Source organism: Oenanthe melanoleuca, chromosome 10 (assembly GCF_029582105.1).
Source record: "Oenanthe melanoleuca isolate GR-GAL-2019-014 chromosome 10, OMel1.0, whole genome shotgun sequence".
In the NCBI taxonomy this organism is placed as follows: Eukaryota; Metazoa; Chordata; class Aves; order Passeriformes; family Muscicapidae; genus Oenanthe; species Oenanthe melanoleuca.
Genome location: NC_079344.1, coordinates 5,303,813 through 5,328,779, shown reverse-complemented (window position 1 = coordinate 5,328,779; position 24,967 = coordinate 5,303,813). Strand labels below are relative to the sequence as shown.

The following is a 24,967-nucleotide window of genomic DNA, read 5'->3' as shown; positions in this document are numbered from 1 at the left end:
AAGCAAAGGAATGCAGAATACTTTTGCCTAGGAAATTGGAGGCTAAGGGTTTATAAAGACTGTAGAGACAAAGATATCTATAAAAGCACATTTTAGTGAAATTAAATATAAAATTCTCAATAAAATGGGGGAACTTCAACTGCTTCTTCACTTAGAAGATACATCATAAGCAGCTGTTAGGTTGAATACCTTCAGCATGCAATTTAAAACAAAACATTAAGCACTCCTCAGCATTGATTTTTTTCAGTCTTTATTGTGTTGGGTATAAAAGTTCTGCCTCAACAAGCGATTCTACCTGTGCTAAGTCTCAGCACAGCAAAGAATTTAATAATATATCTAATTACAGTGTGAGCATGCACTAGAAACCAGGTCTCTATTGATCTCCTTTGCTGACATGACAATCTTTGCCCTATGGTTCTTTGTATTTGTGCAAGCCAAGTACAGGTTTTTGTACATTCTACTATTTTGGTTAGCCAGTCTTGGTACAAAATTTCTAAAGATTATAATACTTCACTCTTCCCAATCAAGGAATAATCTATAGGTGGAACTCCCATAGTATTTTCTCTAATAAAAATATATTCAATCTTGTTTTAACAGAGTAAGAAACAAGAAGTTCCTAAAGAAGAACAGGGACCGACAACAAAGAATTTGGATTTCTGGGCACAGCTGATTACTCTAATGGTCACCATTATAGATGAAGATAAAACAGCATATACACCAGTCTTGAACCAGTAAGTAATTACTTTCCTCATAAAAATTAAGAATCATGGATTTATTAAAATAGGGATAAGAAATACATCTGAATCAGAAGTTGTATTTAAATATAATCTAGGAGGAGATTTTTATACAGAATATATCTCTGACATAGTTTGATAAAAACTTAGTGCTCTGATAATGGAAAGAAAATCTTTTGGTTTAGGAACATTAAAGACAGGTGGTATATGAGTCATCTCAAGACTTTAAGTAGCAAAATATTCTACAATGAGATAAATGGATAGAAGGGAAATGTCAGTGGCATTTTGGTGAAGGGAATTTTCAGTGTGATGGTCTTGATGGTGTGAGAGTGTCCTGGCACACATGGTGTTCTAATCATGCTGAAACTCTTTCAAGTATGATTTTTAGGCATGTAATTGTAAAAAAAAAAAAAGGTGAACTTCACAAAAAACCCTCTGAATTTATAATTGGCTGGCCAGAATGACTTGAAAATGTATAAAGTAGAGAGCAGTGTCCTAGAGATGGAACTTGACTTCTCAGAATTGAAGATGTAGCAGATGAGGGAGGTAAAATCAATAACCAAGACAAGTCAAATAACTTCAGTTTGATACATGAGTAGAAAGGAGAGAAGCAATTGATAAACACAGAAAAAGAAGGCAGTGCTGGTGTTTGAATATGAAATATATAGAAGGAGTGCAAAGGAGCATGTTTCTCATATTACAGCTGGAGGAACAGGCCTTGCACTAATTGAAATGTGACATGATGAGGCCCTGGGGAAATGTTGTAGCTCTTTTAGCTCTCTGGAGCCATTTTACAGAGACAGTGCAGAAAATCTGGGCACAGTCTGGCTGGGATGACTTAGCAAAAGTTAACATTGAAACCTACATCTGTATTATGACTAAACAATTCACAGAGGTTTCTGCAATTGTATTTAATTGAATGCTCTGAAGGCGAGCAGGAACAATCTGGTTTTTTCAGCCAAAATAGTGTAGAGACTAGAAGGCACTCAGTACATTGAGATGTACTTGTCTGTTGATAAAAGGTACCATTGTATTTATGGCCCCACAGTAAGAGTGACAAAGTAACCTCCTGGTGATAACCAGAACCTGGAAGATATTTCATTGACTTCTGACTCTTTCCTTTACTTGAAATAAATAAAGTATTGTTTCAGTCCTGGATAATAAGCATTTCTTTGTTCAATGATCTGTTGCACTGACCTTATTAAGAAATAAGTTCTTACCCTATTGAGGAAAGAAAACACTTTTCCTGTTTACTCCATTTTTATGATGTAGTGTTGAGTTTCTCCATTAATGAAAGTTCAGCCTTTTGTCTGACAGGCTGTATAAATAATACAGTCATTGTAAAATATCTAATTGAGACAAATGTATGTGATTCATTTCAGTCTCTTCATTGAAGTTAAACAAGTGTAATAGCAGGTTGATTATCCTAAAATTTTTTCTAGGGAGAAAGTAAAGGCATAAGGAACAGAGTTCTTCTAAGGGGATTAGGAGGTTCCCTAAAGTACAGATGAATGATTGTGTAAAATGTGAAAAGAGAAGCAGGAGTGGACGGAATTGGGACAGATTAAGGGAGAGAGCTCCTGTGTCTGACTTCTCTCTGGTTTTTGCTGTTGTTTTGTGAGGGAATAACATGTCTTTTAGAAGTAGGAGACATCAGAAGTAAAAGATGAAGAGGCTGTAGGAGGAAAAAACTTGAAAAACTGTTCAGAGTTGCTTTAGATACATTTTTTTTTAAAGAAAAGCTTCTACTAACACAAAACCAGCATGCAAAAAATGTTGGGAAAAACATATATCAGCTTCTTCCCCGCTGCTTACCCCAGAAAAGAAAATTGATTTAAATTGATAATGGGGAATATAAGCTGAACACACAAGAATACTGAATAAATATGACTCCTTATTAGAAACACATGGGCATGCCATGTCTCAGTGGTTTATTCAGGCCTGCATCCATTTGAATCCTATTTTAGAAATGAGGTAACTGAAGATCCCCAGGAGAGCATTCTGATAAAAGTTTTCACAATTGTATAATATTGCTCAGAATTCTACTCCTCAGCCAGTTTTGGAAACCCTATTTTTATACCTTGCTTGGAGGCAAAAATTCTGCTGTCATGGAGCAGTTTGGGCTGTATGAGGTTATGAATGCAGATGAAACATGACATGATGGCCTCAGCAAGCATTGCAGCCACTGACAGACCAGACCAGACCAGACCACCCAGTGGGAATGTGGGGGCCACCTGCAGTTCCTACATGACATGAGAAACTCGACAAGTTGGAGGGAAAAACACGGTCTGGTACTAAAATCCTCATTCTAGTAGTTAAACAATGTAAAATGTGTTTGAAACCTGATTCACAGGCTAATCCAGGGCTTCCTGGCACTTCTAAATATGCATTGTATGTGCTGTGAGAACTTGCTATCAAAATAAAATATTTATTCTAATAAAAGGAACATCAAAAACAATATCTAAAAATGCTTTGGGGGGTTATATATGTTTTGCTTATACATTGATTCTTTTCACTTTGTTTTAATCTGAGTTCCATTTCATTCAATTGGTCTGTGGTTTCATATATAGCCCTTTGTTAGAACTAGTCAATAAGAACTGTTTTCACTAAATTTTTGCTTAATTAAAATCAATGGAAAGAAGCCATAAATGTCTGTCTTGTATATGCAATTTACTATTTTTGGAAATACATGGATATGGTCATGTATGGGCAACATAACTCTTCTGGATAAACTGAGATTTTATATAGTTCCAAGAATTACATAGAAATTGGGAAAATTATGGCCTATGGGGTTCAGAAATAACTGTAGCAAGAGCAAGCTAAATGACTGACAGAGCACTCTGCTGGTTGTCCTTTAGCTTCACTGAGGAATGTGAAAATACATGGCTTTTACAAAGATTAGATAATGTAATGTGTAGAGATTTACATGGAAAAATTCTCTGATATTTTGCTCCTTAAGGATCAAAATTTGAAGTAGTTTGAAAAAGTTTTCTTACCTAAAAATAAGGTGATAAAATACAAATAATACAAAACACCATACTTATATAGATGCTTTAGTATTAAACCTTTGATTATCCCTTCTCTTTAATAAGACAGCTGCTTCTGTTACTATTTATCTTCAGCATGTGGAATGTGTTGTATGCTCCTGTTGCATTAGCTATGTCAGCTTCTCATCTATAGTAAATTGCAAGGATAGCTCTGGTATTTCCCTCATGCCCATGACTGACAGCTGTGCAATGCCCACCAGTCTGTTAGAAGTATAAAACCTGCCACCAGTTTTAGACTTCACCTAACTGAAGCCAGGTGGGATGTGTTGAACTAATTTAAACAGCATTGATAATTGCAGTTTGTGTGTGCATGTGCTCACACAAATTAAACTACACAGACAAATCTATTTGTCACTAATCAAACAAGTGCATTTTTATCAGACCTAGCCTTGCCTTATGGCCAGCCTTGCAATATGCTCAAAAGACAGTGTCAATATTAAATCAGCTGTTAAATACTCCCTCAGAGCAACACTGTCAAAGTTCAAGTCTGGTGCTAAGAGAGAACTCAGAGTGGACTGGAGGGAAAGAAATTAAAACAGCTGAAATCCATTTCAGCTTTTGAACAGAAATTAATTTTGTGTTAACAGAATTAATATGAAGTTCTTTAACTGAGCAGTCATTAGCATATAGAGGGCTCAGTAACTGAGCTACTGCTTCCTATTAAAGTGGCAGAGCTAATGAGCTGTTTAAGTACTTTGCTGATATGATCAGGGTCAAATAGGTCTCTAAAATGAATACATTACTTATATCATATTACTACCACTTTAAAGTTGCACATAATTCTCATTCTTTCTATATCAACAAGACCCTTAAAAATTCTTATAATTTTACACAAATTATTACAGAATATTTCTGAATTTGCTAAAAGGTCAAAATACTTTGGATCCTATTCTCTGCCAGTATAAAGTGTAATAACCTCAACACAAAAGCCACACAGCTCTGTATATTTCCTCATTAATAGATCCCTTTTCTATCTATTCCTGGTGAACTCTGGATGTATTTGTGTGGCTCTCACTGCACCCCTGTGCTACAAACAGCTGCTTTACCCCACGGGGAGATTCTGTGTTCTACTTTCTCTTCATCTGCCTGACCTGCCTGGCTCTGCCTCTGTGCCCTGAGAATGGCTCATATGAATGTCAGTTCCACACCTGCAGTAAAGACAGGCCTTTTTTCAAGACAAAAAAATGTGACATAAAACACAGTGTTGATCACTAAAATGCCAGCTTTTGCTAGTCACTAGCAGTGAAAATGGTAACTCAAAGATTAAGGCCATTCTTTTGTATTGAATATGAAGCAGCTGGGACCTGTGAAAAGTTTGTGTAAAAATACTGAATTGATAACAGCAGAAATTGATAAGAGCTATTTATTATATTCTTTATTATTTTGTCCATACATAAATCAAGGTGGAAGGTCTTCAGGGAATCGGATTCTACAAGTATATAAACCAGTATAGCTTCACAGACAGCTTCACTTTTTTCCAGTGTCACAAGGGAATTAAGGAAAACCTGTGGCTGCTAAACTTCTGAGCCAGCTGTTTCATGTTCTTCATAAGCCATCTGATTTGTCTAAAGTTGAGAAATCATCTGCAAGATAGATGAATGTTTCTTGATTTAAAATGTCATGTAAGGGAAGTTTTTATTTCAAGGTTGGATGGTTTATATAATTGTTACAAAACATAAAATATGATAAGTGTATAGTAGAGGAATTATTTTGTGGAAATATTTGCCTTTTTGCTGTGCTGCTGTAAGCATCACTCCTAGCAGGTGAACTGATCTAATGTGATTAATTACAGGTTCCCTCAAGAGCTGAACATGGGAAAAATCAGTGCTGAAATCATGTGGACTCTGTTTGCCCAGGACATGAAATATGCTCTGGAAGGTAATTAGAACAAACTATTAATTATACTAGTGAGTTCACCAAGACTGATTTCCACTGCAAGTAATACCTGGCATGAGATTTCTGTGTGTGATTAGAGCTCTCTGGTGTACTTGTTTAAGATGCTTCATAAATTAGTGAAAAAGAAGGGTTATAAGGAATCAAACCGTTGCACTGTGAATATATGAAGTTATCTGTGAAAGAAGAACACAACAGAATTGTGACTTGAAATGCTGCTTCTTGGATCAGATAAAAATATTCAGTGTCCAAAGAGGCACACGTGCTTGCTAGGGAGCATTGTAGACACTCCAGTTTTTCTCACTAGCTGAAAATTGCTAACTTGCCCATAAGGAACATTTACAGAATGAAATTATGGAGAAAGCACTCACTTATAATTAAATCTTTTTGTGTTCAAAAGGCAGGATGTATTCATTCTAGTTCCAGCAGAATCAAATGCAGTTTCATTTTCTCTTTTAAGATATTGTGGTTAACCATTGTTAAAATATGTGGGTTTTTTCTGTATAGCAGATTGTCTTCAACTAATGGCTTCAAACACAGGATATAATATGGTTATTGCAGCAAAACCAAGTAAAAATACCTGCATGAAACTGGCACTGTCTTTAGTCAAGTCTGCTACTAACTACACAGCAAGTCTGAAAAGGGTGAGAAAAAACATATGAGGTTAGATTAAAAAACGATGCAATTCAACAGGCATAAAGCATTAAAAAAAACAAATATCTGAAGGTACAGTTCTATATTATTCTTTCCAGAATGTCTAATGTGATAATATCAGTGCAGTGGTGCTATGATGACATGGCAGATTTTAATGATGATAAAGAGAAAAGATGAGTGGCTAGAATGGCTATTGGTGGAAGAACTGCTTTGTTCATCTGCTGTTGTGTTACTTTATTTTGTTAATCGTGTTATATGAATGTGGAACTTCCATACTAAGCACAGAAGAGGAAAAAGAGGAGAAAGGAAGGTAATTTCCATGACTTGATAACCTTGGGGGTGTAGTTAACTCTGCACACAGACATCCCTGAGCACCCAGAGCTTGTAGTGCTTTGGCCATTGAACTATAAACATTCTGCACTGCAACAAAATAAATCACAAAACCTCACTCTGTTTGTTCACTAGAGCACACTGATCACTCAAAAGGCAGCTTCAGATCAAGCTGTGGTTTGTTTCTTGGTTGTAAAGAATAGAACAAGAAGCTCATAAGAAATAATTAATTATACAATATATAAAGCATGGATGTTTGGACTGAATCAGGACTTTAAAACAAATATTAATGTTAATATTAATCCTTATTCTGCAGAGAGAGCTGTAGAAGGCATTTGACTTTTTATGTTTCAGTTCAGTCCCTGAATATGGTCTCATTTCTGTGTTGCTGTGGATACTGACTTTCTGAGGAGAGGAAATGCCATTGTTGGCATTAGGAATTCTAAGCTGCTCCCAGAATCATTAGTGAAACAGTTCCTGCATATAAATAACAATTAAAGAAAATTGAGATTAATATAAGTAATTATTTTTAGATTACTATAAATTATTATAAATGTACACCATTTCACCTTCTATTATTTCATTCCTAAACAGAAACTTCAATAAATCTAGTCACAAAATATAGATCAGTATGTTGATCCTCTACCCGGCTTTCCTGGGATTTGGATTATTTATTCTTTCCATAGATATTCTGCAAACTGAGTTTAGCTCTGTTGTTGCTGGCAATGATGTTTTTTTCTTTAAATTCCATAAGATTAGAAGCAAGCTCTTAAATATGTTCACAGTTGGTCCTCCTGGTTTTAATGGAGTTCATTAAAATGCATTGCATTCTGCTATGCCACTCTCGCCTTCCAAGTTATTAGCATGGGCTACCATCTGTTCATACCTAGTGTCCAGAGCTGTGATTGCAATCTTTCCCTACTCCAATTTAGTATTAATCTCCTGAAGCAGCATCTTTTGTGTTACCAAGTTGATTCCTTTCTGCATCCAATCAAGAAGCAATGAACTGGTCCCGCATTGTTTGCAAAAGGATTGTTCATGTGATAAAAAAGATTAGATTAGCTCATCTGAGATCCTGATTCTGGTTTTAGCAACTTTATGTATTCACAAATATATCCAGCCACATCCATCAGCTTAGATTCAAGAAAAAGGAAGAACTCCAGCAAACACTGGTGTCCACTTTCCATTCCTTCTCCCTTTCTCCTGAGCACAGCTCAGAATGGCTGCTCAGGCTCTTTCCTGTCCCTGTACAGCTGAATCCTCCCAGATCTGCTCAGGGGGTGTGTGCACTGCAGATCTGCTCTCCAGCAGTGCCCTCTGCCTTCCTCCCCTTGTAGAGCCCCCCAGCAGCCCTGGGAGGGCACCAGCTGGTACCACACACCTCTGCCTTCTCCTGTCCCGGGTCCTTCAGGACACTCCAGCGAGGAGGCTGCTGTGGCCAGAGGGGACAGCAGCTGCCATGGCAGTGGCCTTTGGCTAACAGCAAGCCATGTCCACTCTGAGTACCAAGGCAGAACATTGGCCTTGGGGGAACAAGCCAGTTTTTTGGTGAGGGAGGAAAGGGCATCCCAAAGCACAGTTCAGGTCTGCACAGCTGCCAAGATCAGGGCTACGCTGTGCCAAGCTGACATGCCTTGGAAACAAAACTGTACTAAAATCTGGTATTGAGTTCATAATTTCATTCTAGATTTTCTTCCAATTTGAGTTAATTAAAGTGTTTAGCCTTTGCATAGTGTTAAAATTTTTAAGCAAACTTTAACAAATTGAGTTCACACCAGTTATATTTTATTTTTCTGGTCTAATGGATTATTTTCATGTATAGATTTTGCATGAAGAAGGTATCACGTTTCTCTTTGAGAATTGTCTTCATTAGATTTGGTCTCTTTGGAGTGTTTTACTGCTTGGCAGGTTATTTGTGAAGCATCAGTGGTTTGCATGATACATTATAGATTGTTGTTTGGCATTTAGTTTACACAAACATCTGATCTTATAGGATGGTAATATTTCTATACTGTCTGATCCCCCAATTATTCCATATTTATGCTGAAAATAAATGAGAACAGAGAGAATTTCACCAGCAGTGCATATAATCTGTTACTGACTTCATATAGTAGAAAATCTTTTCCTTTACAGGTATGAAGATGCAAAAGTTAAAAGATGATGAGAGAGTAATAAGCTGAAATTAGACATGCAATTGCATATTACCTTTTTTTTAATTCTTTGTCCTCAGAAATGTCTTTTTTTCAGATCTTTCAGAACGGTAACTTTTGAATGGGTCAGATCAAATGTCTGAAACTATCCAGTCTGTTAGAAAGAGAACATCCTAATTGCTGTTACTATGATAATCTGATTCTGGTAGTGGCCAGAAGTCAAGACCAGAATTAGGCCACAAAGTAGTTGGCTGCTGTGTAAATACAGCAATAGGCAGTCTCCATCCTGCAGAACTAAAATTCTAAAGGCCTTATAAAAATAGGAAAAGGAGATAGTCATTCCACCATTTTATGCATTTAATGTAGTTTTGCTTTTCAAGTGGGCTGTTGTCTTCAATGCTTAAGATACTATTTTCCTGTTTCTGACAGATACTTCTTCCATAATAGGAACTGATAAAGTGATTTGAAAGAGAAGAGGCAGGTCTGGGAGTTGATGCTGAGCACAGAGACAGCATGGAAAAAAGCCAAAAAGGCTAATGCTGCCCAGAGAAAGGTCACACCATTTGGTGGCAGATTTCAAGTCTATTTTCACTCCAAATTCACAATTTACAAAGTTCCCCTTAAGATGGAATATAGTCTTGGTTTAGAGGGAGGCTGCAGAGGTGAGGGAAGGTGAGACTGAGGTTTTGTGCAGGACAAGAAGGCAGCATCCAAAGAAAGCAGGATGTCACCACTGTGAAAATATAAAACCTTTTTATTTTAGTTTGTCTCATTTCTGCATTGACACTTTTCAACAAATGCATCCCATGCTTATCTTTTCAGACACCTGAGGAATTAAGAGTCCTCTGTGGCAACCCAGAGAGTCTGTAAAGGCAAAATCAAGGAGATTGCAGTTGGAGTTAAACCTGCCTTTGGCAGATAAGATAGAATGTTGCCATGATTAGAGGAAGGGGGAGTTAGAAATGTTCTTTATTCACCATAACAGACAAGGATGTTAGTAACAGCAGGTTCACTCTGTACATCCTGAGGGGCTCAGCTTTGTCAGCATGAGAATCCACCTGTCAAGGGCAAAGCAGAGCTCTCCAGGCTTGCCTAAAAAGCACCATAACCATGCCAAATGGCACTATTTTGTTGGAGTTAATTAGACCCAGTAATTAAGACAGATGAAGTGAATAAATCTCCCAGGGGCTGAGTTAATACTTCTTCATGGCTTCATATTGTGCTGTAGCAATGTGTCATCTTGCTTGGAACTACCTCAGAGATCTCTGGTATGGCACAACCTTGCAACTGGGACTGCTGTATCTATAATTTCCTTGTTCTCTAACCCATTTTCGTGGATTTTACACATTGAACCATCATCAGAACAATGAGCAGTACTGCACTACAAGTCCACAGTACTCTTAGTAAGTTCCAGGTTTCTTCCTGTCCTTGATTACAGTTCTTTACCACTAAGATCATATCACTGTATTCCATCTCATGTTTTTACAAAATTAGACTTATGTCTTTTGTCTGAACTAATTTTATGGCTGGGGAAGAAAAAAATCCCAAACAAAACCTCTAAGCAAAAATATGACTTTGTCCACTCAGACAGTCCCTTGAAGGACCTGTATTGTTTAGTGCAGCTCTGCATCTGCTGGATGTTTTCTTGAGGGATTTCTTCCCCTTATCTCTGTCAGTTGAGCTGCATGATTCTCACACAGCAGCAGTGGAATGCAGGTGCTGCACCTCTTCCTGCATTCTGTGAGCTAATCCCACAATGAATCCCCTGGTATTTTAAACTTTTTTCATTGAGAAACAGTAACTAATAACATCTTTCTGGAAAAGAAATACCTTTCTTTATCAGCTAGAATAAAATATTTGAGTTAAAATTAAAAATGACAAGCAACCTCTGCTATCTTTAATCTTGCCCATTTTTACTTAAAGCTTTCCTCACACCTTAGCTGTTCCCCTCCTGATCTCTGTTTTCTTAGTCAGTCTTTTACTTTCAGGACTGTTCCACTTATGGAGATTCACTTGTGTCTTTTTCTCTGTAGACTCTGAGGTCAATTTTCTCTTATGGGCAAGTGCATTAGTTTGAAACTAAACATTTTATATTGCTTCCCCCCACCCAGGAGAATGGGATAAATCTGTTAACACTGCTTGTTTCCACATTATCTTTTAATAAGCCTTAAGTGCAATTTGCTGGGTAAGAATTAGAGAACACCTCTCTGGTTTTGCCTCTGCAGGCAGAGCCAGATTGAACACAAGTAATTTTTTAAGTGCAGCCTCACATTTGTCTTCCTGCCAGATTCTTCCTGGTTTGTACTTCATTCTACTAATTGCCTGTAAAATGCAAGCAGGCCTATTTGATAAAGTTTTATGCTCACTTTGCATACTAGGGATGAGGTAAAAAGCAGAGAATCAGGTCTTCATGAAAAGACAATTTTTTTTTAATTAAGCAACAAGTAAATGGAATAAACCTATCATAAAAATTACATTGAAGATGCAAAGCTGAGTATTCAGTAGTTAAGTTGCAATGCTATTGAAGTGCTGTTACCTTTATTCTGTTTTCCATACCAGATTCAAGCATTATACTATCAAATCACAAAAATATGGAATGGTTTGGGTTCTAGGGGACATTAAAGATCATCCAGTTCCAACCCCCCATGCCATGGGCAGGGGTGCCACCCACTAGACCAGGTTGCTCAGGGCCCATTCCAGCCTGGCTTGAGCACTTCCAAAGATGGGGCATGTATTCTCTCTTTGTTTGGCAATTTTTATACATGTTAGAGTTTAACCAACACTAAATTGAATTCCTATATTAGCATTACTTTTCTTCTTTTATTACATTTATTACTTTCATTACTTTCTTTTTTTATTACTTTGAATAGATGTCAGTATGAAGTATTTGAAATTTCAGTCATATTCTTCAGAACACAGGCTTTAATTATCATAATAGATCTCATAACAGATAGGATGGGCTATTTCATCTGCTTCATTCACAGCTTCCATTTCCTTATACACTCCATGGCCAGTAAATATACAAATAATTCCACCAACACTAAAAAAAGCACAGTTCAGGTTATTTCACTCATTGGAAGCAAGTGCTTGTTTCCTTTTTGTATTCAATAGTAGTAATGTGTGTCTAAAGTCAGAATTTTGATCATCTTTGTGGCCTCCACTGGACCCTCTCCAGTAGCTGCTCTTCCAGGGAGGAAATATGACTCCATAGTAAGGACATCTTTGAAGAAGATCTACACTGCCTTTCTTAATTTATGTATGTTGCCTTAACAAGTTTTCTTGGTCTCTTTTTTTCTTCAGTTTCCCATTTTCACAGTTTCATCATCCCACAGAGATGTTCCAGGTGCAGTCCATTATATTTGTGAACCATCAAAAGATGAAAATTTCCAAGTAAATGCAGAGAAAAGATTGACTGTATAGAAGTCTGTTCTGAAAGATACAATATATATTTTAAAGGAAAATTAGAGTGGGGGGTTAGAGATAAATGTAAACCTAAAAGGAAGCAATGACAGAAGTTTTTCAGGTTTTGGTTTATCATATTAATCTTGACACAAAGAGCCCTTTCAGAAAGGTCAGTAATTTTTCACATTATAAAAATCAATGTAAATTATACATAATTATCAATTAGTTGTGTTCTACTTTCTATTTCAGTTAATAACCAGAGACTTTCATTGCCTTTAGCAAAGTACAAGAATCCTGGGACAAGAGTCTAGTAGAATGTAATGTTTTCTTCTAAATCAGTGATGGACTTTGAGTTAAATTTTTTCTCCATTTGTGGCCTGTGCACTGTTGCATTCACACAATCAGAGGCTTCAGGTTTCTTTCAGCAGTAGAGGGATTAAATCTAGAGCACAATAAGCATAATGCCCACATTAAAAGAGGCTGTACCACAGCATCTGCTCCTGTATTGTGGGGAAATTGCACTGGGATCAAGTGCATTGAACATTAACTTCTACTTTTACCCAAAACATAGGTGCATCATTTGGTGTAACATTTCCACAGTGATTCAGAGGGAGGAATACCAATTCATACCCACCCATATCATTCCTTACCAGGGCTTTTCTTCCTCTAGCTGTACTCAGTTTTGTGTTCCCAATTACCCTTCCCAATTATATGACTGCAAGTTTGGAAATAGCAGGTTTTCTGAAACAGCAGTTCTGGAAGAAATAGATAGCAGCTGGTAGTCTCTAGAAAGAATGGTAGGTAATTATTGCAAATAATATGGAATTATGTCACAATGGTTGAAAATAACAGCTGAGTTTTGATGGGAAAATTTGCAGCTAATCCAAACACAAATCCCATGTGCTTAGTCTGAACCATTTCTGTTTAATAAACTGTAGAGCAATAGAATATATTGTCAGTCAAACCAGCTGGTTGTGATGTAATTAATTTGCTACACATAAATATTCTTTATAGTAGTTATTAATCCCAGAAACATTATATGTAAAGCCTGAAAACTGGGCACTTTTTTTTTAGATAAATATATTTATGTGTATGTAGCCAATTTGTTCATTTTTTACTAACTAATTTCCTTGAAATTCTTGTTCATAAAGATTTAAAATTTGTTTTAAAACCATCTTACTAGAATCCTTCAATCAGCTTAACTATATATCTTTAGAAAAAAAAATATTGGCTTGAAAACTGCTGTAGAAAAAAATTACTCTGAGTTTTGTACCCAAATAAGGAAAATCAGAGTTGAACAAAGTTTCAATTTGATTATCTGAATATTTAACATGTTCATCTTTTATGAAGGTTGTTAGATTACCCTTTTTTCCTTTTTTAGCAACTAATACATATCAAAAATTACATGGAAACTCAGAGTGATGTTATTACCTCAAGGTTAAAATGAAAAAAGGATTCTGTAGTGAACAAGATTCTATTCCAGTTTGTGAAGTGACATTGTCATTAGTGTCATGTAGATATCTCTGCTTAGTAAGTCATCATTATGACTTTTGTTTGTTGCTTTAAGAAAATATTCTCAGCTTTCTTCAGCAATTGCTGGAAAAATGAGCAAAAAATCAAACATGATTCAAGTACTGTTGTTTGGTCAAGGCCTGTGAGGAAAGTACCTTGGATTATAATCCTTCCTGTTATGTTTCTTTATCATTTTTTCTCTAAAAGAACTGCTGCCTGCAATTAAATTACATGCCAGACACACCAGGTCTGTGCTGATTTCATCACACACCAAGTTCTTTTGCATATATTAATGAATTCCCTGTAACAGCTCTTAAAAACAATCTCTCCTCATTCTAGGTCATACAAATAACATTGGAGCAGATTTTATTTTTTCCTTTCAGTGCTGTTGCTTACTGCTTCCTAAGGAGGTTCCCATCTCTGTGATTTGTACCAGTGAGATGGAACAATTCCATCAGTTTTATTGTTTTATTTAGTGTTTGCTGCTGCAGGCCTGTGGAAGCACATGTGCATTACAGCATCACCCCTAAGCAGATATTCCCCCCAGCCCAAGTTACACTTGCTGGAACTGCAGTTCCTCAAAGCAGCTAAAGTGCCCCATGCACACAACTAAAATTAGAGATGTTGGAGTTTACAAGTGTCTTATCAGCATTTTTTCACTGGTGCATGACAGTACATACAGTATGTCAGCATGGGAGCTGAACATGACCTCTTCATGAAAAGTGTTAGATGAGTAGATTCTTATAAAAATATGATGCTGCACTGCAAGGAATGTGCCAGAAAAGGAGCCGCACAAAATAAAAAACATTATCAGCATTAGGTTTTCTATACTGGAGATTTCCTTACCTAGAATCAGTTATGAGAATGTTCAGGTATTTCTGTTATCATCTCTCCAGAGAGCACATTTGCACACAACTGGCAGGTTTAGTTCCAGACTGACTCAGTAGTATAATCATTTTGCAAAGCAAGAGTGGACTTTTTAAAAAAGAGTTATATTGTGCAGCTACTACATCTGTCCTCCAGAAAGCCCAAAATGGATATACCTGTATAGGGAAACATGGCACTAGCTTTCCTTCCAGGAAAATAAACACACATCTCCAAAATGCTTCTAGGTATACTGTGCTGGCTCACATTTATATTAGCTTGTGCAAGGTTTTCAGAAGTTAAGGAAGCAATCTATTGGTCCTAATCTAAATTCAGAACACCTACAGTGATGTTGCTGCACTTTGTAACCAAAATCCGTGGTTACCATGGATAAACCCATCTATTATCCAGTTAAAATTGTCATTGCTGACTCATATGGGCTCCTGTTTGCTCAGTTCTTTGGTTTATATGAACCTGAGAGGTAAAATGCATGGATACTAAATTACTTCATAGGTCATGGGAAATGTTTGCTGATATTCTCATACATTAATATCAGGAATTCTGGATGCATTTTTCACTTATATGTAACTAGAAATAATATCCTGTGAGACTCTTTAAATATTCTCTACAAGGCATAACAGCTTGCAGAAAAAAAGTTCAATTATTCATGAATTACTTTTGTGCTCATCTTCAATGTGTTATATATCTTCACCTTAAAAAGAAAATATCAGTGAATGGTGTGTGTAAGTTGTACCCTCCTGGACATATTTGCCAATTAGCAGCAATAGTTCATCTCTGAAATTGAAATAAGCATTTCCTTGGTTTGTGATACTATAGCAAACATTCTCAAGGTACCTTGTATAATCTAACAACCCATTTATGCAAAACTTGAATGAGTAAAAAGTGCTATTCATTTCAGAAATTCCACTCCTTTGGGATGCAATCTAGGATAGATTTTTAACAATGACTTAAGTAGTAGATGTGCAGTGAATTTCATAGCAATAACATAATTATTCTCAGTGAAAGACTGGTCCACCTTGTAAGAATACCTTTTATAGAGAAAAAGTTTTGTCATCTAGCTTTCTGTAAGAGTTTGTGGAAAACTTGCTACCTAAAAAAAAATATTCCTCAGAGCCATGAGAGAAGGCAACATCTTTCTCTCTGTGGTCCTGTTCAATGCTAGTTTAACAATGATCTGTGCTGGGGAGAGTTTGTAGTACTCTCAAGTAGCATGAAGATGAATAAATGGAATATTTAGACACAAACTGATTTAGTGATTTTTCTTGAGTTTGATGGAAAGGCAGTGAAGGTGAAAATGTTACTGCAATGCTAAAAAGGCAATAAAAGCCCACAGGGGCACTTCATAAGCTGATTTGCACAGAACTGACTAACTCACTGCATAATAAAATTCATCTGAAACACTTGTCAGATGGCATGGTGTACTGCTGGAGTGCTGATTTGGCATAGTAATAAAACTGAATATTTCCTTCTAATGTACCTGGCTAGATCTGAGAACACAGAATGTGTCATTCACAGTGTATTCTCACTGACAGAGAATCCAATGTATTCAAGTGTATGACAGAGGATGGGATGCTCCTGCTGTTACAGAAAATTAGGTTCCCATCCAAATATATGAGATTTGTATAATGCTGTGTTGCAAAGCAAGCAGAAGTAAGGAGCAAAAAGGAGGTTTGAAACTGGTAAGTTCTTAATACATAATATTTACACAAGAACATAATTCCTGCTGAGCATCTGTATTAGGTCATTTTTTAAGCGAGCTGGGAAAAGAAATTACTCTCTTGCTTTGGGAAAAATGTGCAAGTGACATGACACCTCAAACAAATGAGATCTGTGGAGATTTTAGGAAGCTGTGAGCAGTAAACAAAGGTATGATGATTCTGCCCAAAACTTGTGGATCCCTGGTTTCATGCTGAGGGAGAAGGAAATGAAATATTTGAGCAAGGATAAAGTGCCTGTTAGCTGAGGGAGAGAAGGAATGGAGCTGTCCAGGTCTCCAGAGCATAGCATGCAAGCTAAAACAAGGAACAAAAGTCCTGGAAGAAAGATGGACATTTGTTCCAAACAAATTAAATCAGACTTCAAAAATACAGAAAATGGTTACAGGTGGTTCCATGAGTTTTGTCACCCACCTCTATCTGTATATTCAGTATGTGGAAAACAAGAGGACACTGAGAAGGTAAAGTCCATTTGAAAAATTTCAAAAACACTTTATTAAACCATCTTTTCTACTTGTGCCATAAATCACATGGTTGTAGAGCTGTGGTGTTTTCTCCTCTTTCTTTTCCTTAGCTCTGATGAATGCAGATTTCACAGATTCATGTAGGACTGGCACTTACAGCTGTTAATCTGGCCACTACTCAACTATGGCTGTCTTTTCTAGCTTGACACTCAAAAGCTTCTTAACTATTTTGTAACAGCAATAGAAGGATCTAAAGAATGGGAAGTCAGCAGATTTGTGGTTTTTTCTCACTGCAGTGAAGAGAGGGGAGAAGTCTAATTTGTGGTTTGGTCTTTGGTTTGTTTTGTTTTTCCTAAGGGTACTCAGATCCTGAAAATTTAAACTGTGGCTATTACTACCTCTAGAAAAATCAAATCAATTATGCTTTAAAATGCAAGTCCTGTATTATTATGTCACTGGTGCACTGAGGCACAAGGATGTTGTTTACTCTTAGAATGCTATTGACTGCTTTTATTTCCTCTCCTTCTATTACAGAACATGAAAAGCAGCGATTATGCAAAAGCACAGATTATATGAATTTGCACTTCAAAGTGAAATGGTTTTATAATGAATATGTGCGAGAACTCTCTGCTTTCAAGGATGCAGTGCCTGAGTACTCTCTGTAAGTGATGTTTCAGGAAGGCTTCTGGGTCTGGGCTTCGTGCAAGGTTTATTTTGGTCAAATATTTATGCTGAGGTTTGTGCAAGGTCTCAAGATGTGTAGCCCAACTACTTTTTGCACTTCTATCTCTTTAATTCTTCATTCTGTCAAGTGAAATAGTCAAGGTGTTAAATGTGCAGTTAGCTATTTCATAGGTTTCTACAGATGTGTAACTCCAGCTCTTCAGAACTGACAAGATTCTTTGGTCAGAAAATGTCTGAGGAAAGTATGAGATGTAGGAACAGTAGCACTATTAGTTGTAGGTCCCTACATTTGTTTTATAGCCAAATTTGGATAGAGCTGTAATGCTAACAGGATATACTACTGAAATAATTCTTACTGGATCTGGTTAATACTCAGCTACTGGTTTTGTTTTCACCTTTCTCCCTGCAATAAATATATTCAGTCCTGTCCTTGTATATGAGTTATCCTTAATCTTCTGCAAGTCTCCTGGTTTGCTGAGATGGTTTGAGGTCTGTTATTACTTTAATTTTTTATTTAATAAAAGAAAGAAAAGTAAAACACAGTTTATTTCTGCTAAAATAAAGATATATACACGTTGTTTCATGTACAAATGAAAAATAAGTGTTACCAAAGAGCCAGTATTGATAGAATGCATATACCTGCCATGCTTCACTGGTAGAGAATTGGCTACTTCTAATTTTACATTATCAGGGTACCCCAGTGAGAGTATTGTGAAACTGAAGCCTGAAAAGCCTTTTGATAGCTGCAGCATATTGGTGACAAAAGATTTTCCAGGGTTTTTGGAATCTTTAGCAATTAGAACAGATATAAAAACAGATATAAAAAACGTGCCAAACTTCTGGGTAGTGTGACATATCTCCTTTGGGATCTTTATAAGCTCTACCTACTTTACTTTTTAAAATTGCTTTTAATTTTCAGGTGGTTTGAACCATTTGTCATACAGTGGCTGGATGAAAATGAAGATGTCTCAATGGAATTTCTTCATGGAGCACTGGAAAGAGACAAAAAAGATGGGGTGAGCCTTTACTTGTTAAAGAAGAGAATAAATAAAGTAGTAAGACATATATTACTACAAAACCAGAAGTACATTTGGTACCACAACCTCCTTCTTAGAATTCAGGAGATAACAGCTTTTGGAAGATACCTTATAGAGAAATTCCTGTTCTAATTCCCTTTAATTCCCTCTGCCTAAACCCCACAGAATTTATTCTATGCTGTCATTTCATTGACCTATGATGTGATTATGATGTCATGAATGAAAATTTATTTTTAAGAAGTTCAAAAGTATCAGAAAAGTGAAAAGACACATTTCTTAGTATTGCTAGGGAGACTTTTCTTTACTACTTTTTATGACTCTAGGAGGAATTTCAAGTATAAGATTCAATGAATACAGTTTTGATCTCTGAACAAATATTAATATTTGAATGTTTCTCTCTAGTTTCAGCAAACATCAGATCATGCCCTCTTCTCTTGTTCTGTGGTTGATGTCTTCACACAGCTCAATCAAAGCTTTGAGATTATTAAGAAATTGGAGTGTCCTAATCCAGAAGCACTATCTCATTTAATGAGAAGATTTGCAAAGGTAAATTAAAGTCAATGCATCTCAGCTAAGCTTCAGAGAGCATGACACTGTGTTGCCATGTACTTAAAAGCTAAGTGGATCCAATGCTTTTGGAATCAGTGTTTTCTATCTGATTGGGATCCTCAGAAATACATACTGTCTGTGGCTTAAGTCTGGGTTTTGTCTACTTTGTCAAAATGGTTTACCAGTTTGAGAAGTTTGTCCTCTCTGAGATGTCACATTTATGTTTTTTATACATTTATGTATGCATCAATTGTTATCTTGCTAAGAACTGATTGCAGTTCCATGAGTGGATCCATTCAGTGAAATGCAGTTAACTAATTAGGCAGTGCAAGTGAAGGAAAAAAATCAAGGTGTGGCAATAAAGTATTTTTGTTTGAAGTCCTGAGGTGGTAGTTATTCACCTGCTGCTTGATAAACTCAGCTCTGCCAGCTTTCTATTTGGATAGTTACATTTCCTCACAAGCTCTGAATTTCCATTATAGTCCTGCTGGCTTTAGAAGAGTTCACATTTACATTTAATTCTTTTCTGTTGTTGCAACAATTCTCCATTTGCAGAGTTCTTATTTACATGATTATTGTAAGGTAACTTATCTTGCCAGGCTTTGAACAGTGCTCCTTTTGTCTTATATTTCCATTATATTTCTAGTCTACATATTGTCACCCTGGAGGATTTTTTGAGCTTGCTACTGTTCCATTAATTATGTAGTACATTGCAAGGAGTAGAGTTCCCAGTGCTTCTCAAAAACAGTACTGCTAAAATTAAGCTATCTTTGCTAGAAGATTGCTTTACATTAAGAACTACCCACCATCTGCTGTGCAGGGATTTGAAAATGTGCTCACAGGATTGTTTACATTATATCTTAAAAATATAATACACTATGTGTGTAAGCACCTGTAAAACCTATCATTTATACAAACCTCTTCTTTTATTATTTTTGGTTTACATTATGAAATTCACCCTTTTAAAGAGTCTTCTCCTCTTTTAGACTATCAACAAAGTACTTGTTCAGTATGCTGCAATTATTTCAAGTTACTTCAGCTCCTATTGTGATAAAGAAAATGTGGTGAGTAAGAAACTGTGGCTTTTTTCTGCCTCAGAAATTACCTGTAAGTGACTTACTGTACTTTTTGAAAATGTAATCACTTCTTTATATGAAAAAACATGAATGGAGGGAGGTCAGCATGTTTTCATAGCTGCTTACAGTGATTTGTAAAAGCTGCAATAAGTGCAATTAGTTAAGAATCCAGGTTAATAATTTCAGTATTGAAGTTATAAAATAATTATGAGATGACTACAAACATGCCATGGAAACAGCCTAATACTATGATGAACATGTGAATGTATTTGCATCTTCTTTTCTCAAAGAGAAGAAAATATCTGTGTTTAGGGCTTTCACTTTGCATTGCCTTGCCTCTCTGTATCAATTTGTGCACTGAAGAGTTTCTGAGATCTCTGTTCCCTGTGCAGGGCACATGTGCAGAGGTTTCTGCTGCTGCCACTCTGTGCTTTACCCCTGCAGAGGGGAGAAGAAAATTGGGCTCTTTTGTTGCCTCACTGCTTACAAGGGAGTCCCTACTGAAGGACCAGATTGCCATGGACTGAGAAATAAATGAGATGCAGACACTAAAGATGTAGTTGAGCAAATGGAAACATTTTCAATACTTTAACGAGGCCAAGAAAAAGTATTCTTGGGAACTGGCTTTTCAATATCATTGATGTTCAATCAAAGCTAGTTCTTCCATGTCAGGCAGCTTTTAGCACAATGTCTGCTGTATTTAGTAGTGTTTAGTCAGCTGTACCAATCTGCAGTTGGATCAATAACTGCAGCCCCATCCTCAGACTGTTTGCCTGTAATGGTACAGCCCTTAGCCCACCACAGACCTCAGCTGTCCCTGTGTCACATCCCTGTACTTGACACCTGCCAGTGCTCTCTATAGTTAGGGGCAGTGTGATGGTCTAGAGGTCACCAACATACACACAATAATAGAATTTAGAAAGAACATCTATTGCAGCTAAATATCAAATATTGGGAGTTCCTATGAATTTAATATTAAATAAAGCTCACTGATTTCTAGAAAAAATGAGTTATAATAAAGCACTGAGTCATCAAGTCTAATTGTTTGTGTAGTCTTTTGGCCTATCCAATAGGATTTTTTAAATTGTTGGAGTGAATAATTTCTGAAGTTATCCTCATATACCTTTATTAAGGCTTTAGATGAAATTAATCATTATGAATGAAAGAATGGTTTGGGTTGGTGTTGGAGTCAGTGAGTCAGGAGTCTCTCTGAATTCTTCAGAGAGAAATCAGAGTGCAGGGGTTGAATTAAAGCCTTTGGATGCATTGAAGTACATTAAGCCACTCACACATAAAGTAGACATTTAAGTAGAAGTAGGATTGGGAGATTGTATCCAGTTCCCTGTGGGGCAGCACTGCTCCTAGTGTGCTCTTAGTCACAGGCTGGGCAGGCAAAGAGAAGGGTCAGTAAAGGAGGGAGGGGCAGCAATGGACAGGAAGTTCCTCTAAAAATCACAGCTTTATAAATGGTCTTAGGTCTTTTCCAACCTTAATGGTTCTGTAGTTCTATGAATGTAGGGCTGCTGAAGAATTGGTGGTGCACAATCTCACATTTGATGCTCTCTCTGTAGGCCTGCATCTTGATGAACAACATTCAGCAGTTAAGGGTCCAGCTTGAGAAAATGTTTGAGTCCATGGGAGGGAAGGAGGTGAGTCATATCTGTTTCCTGGTTCAGTCAAAGTTCCTTAGAGATCATTAGCACCATGTTTGCAACCTAGTCAAAGCTTTCACTTCCACTTGCAAAGAAAATCAAAGTGTTTGTTAAAAAATTCTTCAATACCTATTTACTGTCCTGACAATGCTGGAATGATATAATGCTATTTCACAGACACATGCTAATGATCTGTAATGTTCTATCAGCACTGGGTGTTTTGTGTTGCAATCTGTAGTGCCAGCTTTATTTCAGTGTTTGTATTGGACTATACTTTGCTTTTTATGTATTGGTATGTTTTGTCTGTAATGTGTCATTGTCTTTGTCTAATGCCTTTGACTTGCAATCCACTGAGCAGAAGAAAGAAGGAGAGAGATTCTCTTATGAGGTTTGTGATAGTAAGCATCTTTTATTATTCCTGACCATATTTTCTAAGGCTAAGAACAGTCACATTTTCTCCTTATTTCCATTGATGCATTTGTGTAATTCCCTATGATCTAAAATCAAAAAGAGCTATGCTTGGGCATTCAGCTGACACTAAACTGAAAAGTTTTACTAGGCAGATAGTGTAAAGCCTTTCAGAGTTTTAAAAAATCTATAAAATATTTTAAGTGCACTTTTCAGCATCTAAGGGCCTGCTTATATGCAAGATACCATTTCACCAAGAGCTGTTATTCAACAGTTCAAAACACCCTCAGCTTTACCCCCTTTTTCATTTCAGAAGATTTAAAAGTGGCTGAAATCCTATCCAACAGTAAAAAGACATAAACAGTGCTTTAATGCCTTACTGACTGTAGTCTTTTACTGTTCTGAAACATGATGAAGAAATTAACATATCTTCAAGCCATAGAAAAAATCCTGTCTACCTGTTGAGAAGCAATGTTTAAAACATGAGTATCCTACCCATATTATCAATAGCTGGCTTTAAAAAATAAGTTATGCATACATCATCCTCTTTCCTCTTGAGGCTGTAGCTTGATAGATTCACAAACTTTGGTCTAATGTGGCCACACTATATAGAGAAAACTGGAAAACACAGCATTTCACATTTCCACATCCACAGTGCAACCCTGCAGAGGTGAGCTGGGTCCCCTGTGCCATCCAAGGACCTGCAGCCTCCAGATGCACCTACAGTCACTCCAGGGAGTGGAGGTTCTGCTGAGCCAGGAACAGCTCCCTGAAGCTGCCACAGCAAAAATATTTCCTGCTGCAGATAACAGGAAATAAACTTTTTCAGCCCTGTCACTGAAAGTTTCATACCAAACCTTGAAAATAGATATTCATCATACAGAAATGGCTGTTTTTGTCGTTCCTATTGCACCCTTTTCTCTCTCAGAATATTACAAGTAATCTTGTCCTCCATGCTTTTATGTTCTGTGCAAAGTACTTTTGTATTAGATCTCAGATACAATCTTAATTTTGAATGTCATGATTCATGAAAACAGGTAAATGTCCATAAATCAGGGTAACAACAAGGGCAGAGGAAAGCTGAGTCACATTTTATGTCTATTTCTATCCAATTATTTTCAACCAGAATATTTGTTTGAATCCCTAAAACGTCCCTTTTCTGCAAGAAAATACTAGTTTTTCATTTCTCCTAATGCCTTATATATATTTATTTTTTTTAAATTCGGAATTTTTCATAGCAATTTTCTCTCAAAAGTTCTTATGACTTCTCATCCTTTTTGGTTTCCTTTTGATGTTAATGAGGATGAATTATTAAGGTTGTTACAATATCAAAGCAGATTTTCCTAAAAATATTGTGCAACATGCAACTCACAGAGACAATTTGGATAAAATTTTCTATAATCCCTTCATTAGGTGCTTTAAGTGCATCTCTGATTCACAGTCTAAGAGAAAAGATCTTAAAAATACATTCAGACTTTTAGGGCAACTTCTTGAAGAAAAGTACATTCATGTTCAATTTCTTTTCATCCATATCAAAATGCCACTAAAATGTTTGTCCTCCAGTTGGAATACTTATTCCTCTCACTATTTCAAAGGCACAACTGCTAATGGCCAATTTGGCTCAGTGATCTGGTACTTATAAGAAACAAAGCCAGCAGTAAAATCTGTAAGCAGTTTCCTTGAAGGGAAAAAACAGTTTAATATTTCACTTGTGAAGAGCATAAAAGTCAGATGATTTTCAGCAAAATAATGAGACCTATTTCAGTTGAAGCAAAACTAATTCTAAGAAAAATTAAATGCTGTTAATCTCCTCAGTGTCACACTGTGAGCAGTATGTCTTTCAAACTGTGCAGTCAAAATAACCACAATCAAGCAGCAGTCCCTCTGTTCAGAGCAGGCTTATTGCACATTGCAGGCAGGGAACTCTATAAATAGAGAAAAAACTGGTTTCTAAGATCCCCCACCATTAAAATAAAATAGTCAGAACAAGATGAGCCTCTTTATTAACTGTCCTCTTCTGCTGCAGCAAAGCAGTGAAGGTACTTACAAATCATATCAATGAGAACAGTCTGCAGTGAGAAAGAGCAGCAAAGTGCATCCAACCCACTGTTTGTTTGAGGTTTTTTAAATCGAGTCCAAAAACATGGGAACAGATCATCATCATAGAATTTTGGTTTCTCTCCTGTTTTTTTCATCCAAAAGGAAGGCATACATTTACACCAAATATTTTTTTAATATCTGACAAGCTGGAAGCTGATAAAAGAGAAAGAAGAGAAGCCAATGCTTGTTTTGCTTTACACCAGATGAGAGAACATGGCAGAAATGAGTTACAGTAATTAGGATCAAAAAAAAAGGTGTAGAGCAAAAGGAGGTTATGTATGACAATATTATATTAACTGTAGATAAATCATATTTACCACTTTGGTAAATTCAGTTCCAACTCTTCATATAAAGCTTAGGAACTCCTATAGGAATCTGTATGTGGCCTTAAAGACTTTGATGGGGTGACAGAGGACTCCAGCAGAATAGTTCTGAAGTGTCCATCTTTACATCTTGTACAGAGGCCCAAGTGCTTTTCTGTGTGCTCAGAGCTGTGGCAGCCAAACATCTCACATCTCACTGTCCCAAGGGTGTGGGTGGAGGGAGGGTGATGTCTGTCAGAGACAGAAAGAACCACTAAAGTCATGGAGCTGATAAATATCTTTGCTAGATACACAGAAAATATGTAAAACTATTTTCTGAACAGAAGTAACCAGGCAGTCCCAATAGGAAACT

At 36.6% G+C, this 24,967-nt stretch overlaps 1 protein-coding gene across 1 annotated transcript in view; it reads left to right on the top strand.

The window, feature by feature from the left end:
• Positions 1-24,967, top strand: part of UNC13C (unc-13 homolog C) — a 111,211-nt gene that overhangs the window by 63,217 nt on the left and 23,027 nt on the right. The window contains exons 16-22 of the mRNA XM_056499824.1: positions 598-731; positions 5,574-5,659; positions 17,321-17,447; positions 18,390-18,486; positions 18,910-19,053; positions 20,043-20,120; positions 21,704-21,781. Coding sequence (XP_056355799.1) covers positions 598-731; positions 5,574-5,659; positions 17,321-17,447; positions 18,390-18,486; positions 18,910-19,053; positions 20,043-20,120; positions 21,704-21,781 — 744 coding nt within the window. The remainder of the gene's footprint in view (positions 1-597; positions 732-5,573; positions 5,660-17,320; positions 17,448-18,389; positions 18,487-18,909; positions 19,054-20,042; positions 20,121-21,703; positions 21,782-24,967) is intronic.